We start from the raw sequence: 7,158 nt of genomic DNA on the forward strand, positions 1-7,158 counted from the left end.
GAGGAAAAACCATACTTACTGGCGATTTAATGAATGAATTTTGCATGTTGTATACGTTGTTAAATGTTTCCCATTAGTGTCGTAGCGTCAGTAAGTATTGAAACATGACGAATTGTATGTTGAAAAATTTGCAATTTCATAAGCTGTCTTAAATTGTAATTGTTTTGATATTATATATATATTGTAGACTATATGGCTTCATTTCGAATCATGTTTGTACACACTGACTGCAGCCATTTAAATGTGTTCTTACCACACGCATGTGTTGGACATTTTACGATTTAAGAATGTTTCGGCTATAATACTCGATATTTTAAGAATTACGCATGTATAAATACGCATGCATAATATTTTTGAATGTATTATTTTGGTGATAGATGTCACAGTTAAAACATTTATCAAAAAATCAGATATATACGATTGCTTCAGATAAGCATATGTTAAATACACTAGATTGTATATATTATCATATTTTTTTATGATAGTTTGTTAAAAGTATCTGAAATTCCTTTATCGAATGTTTGTATTAATAATCCATTGTTCTATAGTCAAGTGGTCAAATATATTTCAAAGCTAATATCTTCAAGGTTTTATCCACAGAAATACTGGTCTATGCACATTTCATACGTTATATTACAGTCTGCATGTATATGCGTTACATAGGTTTTTTAAATTAATATCGAAATAGTCAGAACATAAATATAATTGATAAATAATTTTTTTTAATTTTTTTTAAAGGAAGACCGGAAATGATCTTGTATCATCTGTGTATTTATATCAGCGTATATTTAAATTTGAGGAAATGCATATTTTGGAATAGTCTAATATAATTTCTTTCAACATTGAATGCTTATAATGCCAAGTCAATGTATTTTACCAGTCCGTAAGTCGGGCTGTCCTTTTGACCTGCTTCTTTTCAGCACAATTTTAAAAATAAAAAAAGACAAAACTTTATTATAATTAATTTTGTTTCTGAATGTTGTAAAACAAATGATTTATATAAAAAATGGTAGGTATTAATTTTCAAAAAATTATACCATTATGCGTATTAAATTATTCCTTTTTTAAAGCAAATCACATTATTAATTGTGTGCAGCTTTGTTACGGAATGTTATATTTCTTTCGTAATCTTTATTTATTTATCATACTTATTGCAATCTTTATGGAGTTCTGCATCGTGTGCATTATTTTATTATGTAAATGAAACAAAGTTTTGTATTTGTGAAATATTATGTGGGGTTGCGTACACAATCTTTAGTGGAACATTTAATTATCGACATCCAAAAAGTTATAAATACAATAATTGCCTGAATCAAATACAATTTTTGGACAAAGTTTTTCACAGAATTTATGACGTCCGTTATTTTTTCTTTGTCTGATGACAATCAAACCCTTTGTCATTCAAATACAGAGAACAATGCTTTTTTTATAAGATTATTTTTTCAATGATTTTTTCTTCTTTAATTTATTGTTTTCAATTTAAACAATACGAATTGGGTTCAACGAATAAGCGACCTTTAACGCAATCTGTTGTTCTATTTCATTGCAAATGAACTTGGACTCATTCGAAGATTTTGATTCAGTTACTTGTATTGGGTAAATTACTCGTAGCAACAAAGCTCAAATTTGGGCAAAATTAATAAAGTGTTTCTCTTGGAAATGCTTATGTATTATATTTATGAAAAAATTTGGTTGACAGAAATGCTTTTTTATAAGATTGTTTTTACATTTGACGTTAAAAAAACGACATGCATTGTAATGTTGGATTAAAACATCAAATTTTACCTTTTACAAGATGATTCTGCTATAAAACATCCATTTTGAATAGATGTACAACTTGGGTCTGTAAAACAAAATTTAAACAAAGTATCATTGAATTGTGTAATTGTATTACAATAAGGATTTTTCCTGATTAAACATATTTGAAGTAAAGCAATGAGAGATTGTTATGAAATAGAGTGTAGCAACATATATCATAATTTTATTGCAATGCGAGAAATAAGTTTCAAAAAGTCACATAACATTTGTAAATGACGTGTGTAGGTATTTGAGACTTACATTCAAATAGTTTACTGGATACAAAGGCATGAGAAGGACATCCAGATCGAAAACCACTGCAGTTATATGCATTGACTTTTGATATACGCTCGACTAAATACAAACAAATATCTGAAATTAAAAAAAAAATTAAAAATATTGCCCCTCAATAAGATAGTTTACGGAATATCTATTTTTATTTTGATTATTCTAACATCCGTACTCTTTCTGAAACATTAAAAATGTTTACCCGCCTGTATCCATATGAAAGGTTGCGTATAACAAAACTCCAACAATTGTGTGAGTTCTTTGTTCGGGATACATATATATCCATTATTTGTAGTACAATTAATTGCCGATGACCTGGCGTTCCACTCCGTTTCATTTACTGGACAGACATCTGTGGAGTAAACTGGAAACTCGTAGCCGTTTAACTTTTTCTGAAAGTATTGAATATTCACTTTATTTCAACAGCAATATAAAAAGATCCGACTATATTTGAAAAGTAATTATACATTATGAGATTTCCTTTTATTTATCAGGGGCACATGGATCTTAAAAATCGTATAAACATGATAAACATAAAAATAAACACAACTGAAAAATGTATAGTCTGCCATATTTCTCGTTTCTCAAGCTAATTCCACAACACCTATTTAAGCCACATTTTTAAAGTAAAAACATTATGGTAAACAATAAGTAGTTGTAAATTTAACGTTTTCTAATACAATAGATAGTTGCAACGTGGCATTGCTGATTCCAGTCAGTGCAATGTTATTTACTTGCAATAAAATTTCATTTGTAATGTATTGAAAAGATTAAGGAAACCACATCTGCTGGTGCTTATTTATTAGTTATTTTCAGCTTTGAAAGTTCAATGAACTGTAATTTGTTTATTAAATGGTTATGGGAATTAAATATTAAAAAAAGAGAGTAATTGCCTGGAACAAGATTGAAAGATTGATGAAAGATTAAGAATATATCTTGATCTAGTATATAAAGGTCACAGTCCAGTAGACAAATGGTTTATTAGTTTGAAAATTTAATTACCTGGTAGTTAATTACTTGGTAGTGTTATTCTACTTTTATTAATTTAATGACCTTGAATATTTTTTGAAAATTTAAGAACAATCCCTAAAAAAAAATGTCCTTATGATTGAGATTTTCTTAATTGTGAAAAAAATACAAATTGCTTAACTTTTAAACAAATCAAATACAGTTTATGAATGGCAGTGACATTATATAGATACAAAGCATTAAGTTATCAAAAATATTTAAGTGGAAAACAAAATCTGAAAAATTTAGTCCGAATTTCTTCTGTTTTGCAAAATGTCAAACTTTGTTTGAGCCTTAATCCATAATATAATAAAAATTTTGAATTTTAGGTCAGTAGTAATTCATTTCATAAATACTTTTTGTGTTTAGAACAAATTTTACTCATGACATTGAACTTTTTAACAAACCGTATTTGAGAACTGAAACCCTCAGTAAACAACGTCCTTGAGTAAAAGACTATTTATAAAGTAGTGGTTTGGAGACTCTCCCTGCTTCGTGAAAACAACCGAATAAAAAAGTGTTATTGTATGTAAAAACCACCTCGGCGCAGGAGAAATATCAATATAATTTTAAAATATTTAACGTAAAATTGAGAGAGGATATAAGTACCATTGTGAGAAATGCATAAGAAACCTACGGATATTCCCCCGTTTTATGTTAATTGCTTTTGGTTAATAAAAATGTTTAATGATTTTGTGATATGTTTTAACAAAAATTAGATTGTCTTCCAGTTTCGACTGAAATTGACGAATTTTCATTTTCAGTTTTATTACAGAAGTAAAATGACAAATGTAAACCGCGGGAAATTTCAAGTTAGTATGAGAAAACTCGAGATTACATGTCGTAATTTTAACTCACGATTTTTAAAAAAGAGTAACGCATCTTCAGCGATTTATATGAAATGAATTCACGATTAATCATGTTGACAATATTCGTCAGAGTCTTTTCTGAATTATTAACCTGTTATTCTCCAAGTAATTCGTTAAATACAGCCCGAAATTCTGCTTGTTTTGACTAAATTATGGTAAACTAATCTTCTGTTTGCTTCAGCTTTTTACTTTCAACATCCTTCCAACTCTAAATTTCTCAAAAACGTTTGCTTCTTATCTTTACAGGGCCTACATCCAACAAAATATCAAGTTGTTGATTTGAAATGTGTACTTCCACAAACAAGAAGTCGTACATAATAATTTTAAAGTGTTTTAATTTTAACAATATTTTAAAAAGTATACAGAATTCCTTAAAAATAAATAGGGTTTGTCCTCCTTTAAACATGCTAATGAAGTGTACGAAGTTTGATAAACATGCGTGCGAGGGTTTTCATCTTGCTAAAAAGGCTGAAATGAACACACATTCAGACACACGCACAGCAGCGATGATATATCCCCTTCGCAACAAGTTGCGAGGGAATAATAAGGTCTTCCGCTGATTTGATTACTCTAAATGGGGATTCTTTATGGACGTGGGTGCAAAACCGAAATGAAATTCTATACAAAACAAGGGCACTGCAAAGCGGAGCATCCCCTCGCAACATGAGTTATATTGTGAGGGGGGTGCATTATTTAGGAATATACAGTTATGTAAATGAGAAAAAACCATGTTCTACTCCCCCCCCCCCCCCCATTACTACAAAAACTACTTTTCTTTACCTGTACTAGATCTAAATCCAAAAATATCAAGTTGTTGATTTTAACTGCTTACTTTCACTTTGGTTTCACAGAAGAGAAGCGGAAGTAGTTATTGTCAAGTCGTACATAAAATATGTTTATAACTGTAATATGTTATCGATGTATTAAAAACTACTCAACTAAATGACTTGAAAATTTACAGGGTTTGTCCTTTAACCATTTCAAATAAGTGTACGAAGTTTAATAAATATCTAAGCAAGGGTTTTCTTTTAAACTTGCTTTCAAGCTGAACACACACATACATACACACACGCACCGCAGTGATGCTATATCCCCTTCGCAACAAATTGTACGACGGGATGATTAACTGCTTATTAAAATGTTTTTCAGATTGTACAAAATAATTCTTTTATTTTAATATTTCTTCCAGTTTAGTTGCAGGTTCATCTCACTGATTAATATGATGATGATTTTTATTTCAGCTGGTGTTGTTAGTGATCGATGCACTTATCCTGAGAATATTAAAGATGAAAATAATGAAAATCGCAGTCAAATAAGGACATGGTCAGGTTAAGGTGACCCATATATTTGCAAATCACCAAAACTGTAGTTTAAAAAAAATCAATTTGCAAATAAACCAAAGGTAAAACAAAACGATATTATTTTACTGCTCTTTGAGAGCATATATGTTTGCTTTAATTGTGCCGCGTTTGTTAGAAGTAACTGTTCATGTATCTCATGGGGGTATTAGTCAGCGTAAAATTTAACCCCTCACATAGAAATATTTTTGTACAGTTCTAATTCAAGAATAAAAAAAAAATTGTCCTCGGTCCAATAACAGAATCGGGCCTATCTAACCAAACTGTTGATGCTTAAACCACCTTCCACAATCCATGGTTATCACCATAAAACAGATTTTCAGAATAACCAACAAACACCATAGAACTAGGAAGCTCGAAAGTAAAAAAAATAATATGGACGAACGATACTTTTTGAATTAAAATGTGCATTTTGAAAAGAATAAAATGGATCATTAAAAAAAGTCAACGCAAATTCAAACGAGTGACACGAATCGATACAAGCTAACAAATCTAACGCGAAAAATCTAAAAAAAAAAAAAAAAAAAAAAAAAAAAAAAAAAAAAAAAAAAAGTTCGACAGAAATTGTCCCAAAGGTCTATATTAACTTCAGGATTGTACATATGCATTGATGCTATTTTTTAATATTTATTTTTAATGTTCAATTTATCAATTTTTAAGAGAATTTTTTAAAGATATACTTGGAAATATCTTAAATAATCCTTTACAACACATGAAACGTAAGTCTAATTACTTATATATGATTAGATTCCTCATTATTTAATTTAGAATCGAGGAGTTCAATTTAATATAACTGATTGTTCCTTGTTTACAAAACAGTTGCACATAATTTCACTTCAAATTATCTTTCCATTCGTTACTAGTTTACATTATAAAACTTTCCTGAGGTGAGAAAATGGAACAGTATACGTAAAAACTAAAATCGCCCACTTAAGTAACGAATTGACTCATTTTTTTATTCAACATTTGTCAAATCTTAACTTCTATGTATTCTCTAAACAGGCTTTGTCACAGTAAATATAGTCACTCTTTATGTAATCATTTAATATTATTTCATTGGAAGTAAATGTTTTGATCGAGACTTTCTATGATTTGGATCCGCCAAAGCGTGTCCACCACCTTACTCTCATTTTTGCTATATCGGGCTTTATCGAAAACGAAAGTAGATTTTTTATTAATTTTACGATAACGTATCAGTAAAAATTCAATTATACAGTACGGACATCATCACACATGTGTTGAAATACCAAAGGTGTAAGCAAGTACTCTGGCTAATGATGTATTGATTAACAGAAGAGAAGTTACAAATTTTCTTTAATGAATTTTTAGCCATATTAATTGACTATTAAAGTCAAAGTCAAAAGGACCAGGGTCATCTCTCATCGACCTTTTACTAAACCATTTTATGCCTATCGTGTTTATTATTTGCATTAATTTTGTTGGTATCTAAGAGCGCGCTAATACTCACACAATTGGAGCGAAAGATGTTTGAAAACAGGAATATTCCCAGTAAAACAAAACACAATCCTGCATGTAGTTCCATGTCTTAATATGACAAAGCAAAAGTGAATTCACGACAAATTTCCAATTCTTTTTTTTTTCTTTGTACTTTCGATATGTACCGATTGTAAAGTATGGAGAGTCATTACATCCAAAATAGTTACAAAATTGACGTTAGCTGTACATTTTTCTGACTAGACATGCAACAATAGTTCCGCGCGGGGTTTTACAATTTTTACCTCAACACATATTTTTAAAACCTTTTTTTTCGTTAAACATTGTGAAATTTGAAAATTCTAAATCGATAAAAGTATATCAATTATAACTTACTTTTATCT

General features: G+C 29.4%; 1 protein-coding gene across 1 annotated transcript in view; it reads right to left on the minus strand.

The window, feature by feature from the left end:
* LOC136272229 (uncharacterized) overlaps positions 1-6,931 on the minus strand; it is a 33,628-nt gene extending 26,697 nt beyond the window's left edge. The window contains exons 1-4 of the mRNA XM_066073467.1: positions 6,789-6,931; positions 2,288-2,477; positions 2,059-2,169; positions 1,786-1,843 (exon numbers count right to left, since the gene is read on the minus strand). Coding sequence (XP_065929539.1) covers positions 1,786-1,843; positions 2,059-2,169; positions 2,288-2,477; positions 6,789-6,863 — 434 coding nt within the window. The 5' untranslated portion in view covers positions 6,864-6,931. The remainder of the gene's footprint in view (positions 1-1,785; positions 1,844-2,058; positions 2,170-2,287; positions 2,478-6,788) is intronic.
* Positions 6,932-7,158: the final 227 nt, after the last annotated feature.

This window comes from Magallana gigas, chromosome 10 (assembly GCF_963853765.1).
Source record: "Magallana gigas chromosome 10, xbMagGiga1.1, whole genome shotgun sequence".
In the NCBI taxonomy this organism is placed as follows: domain Eukaryota; kingdom Metazoa; phylum Mollusca; class Bivalvia; order Ostreida; family Ostreidae; genus Magallana; species Magallana gigas.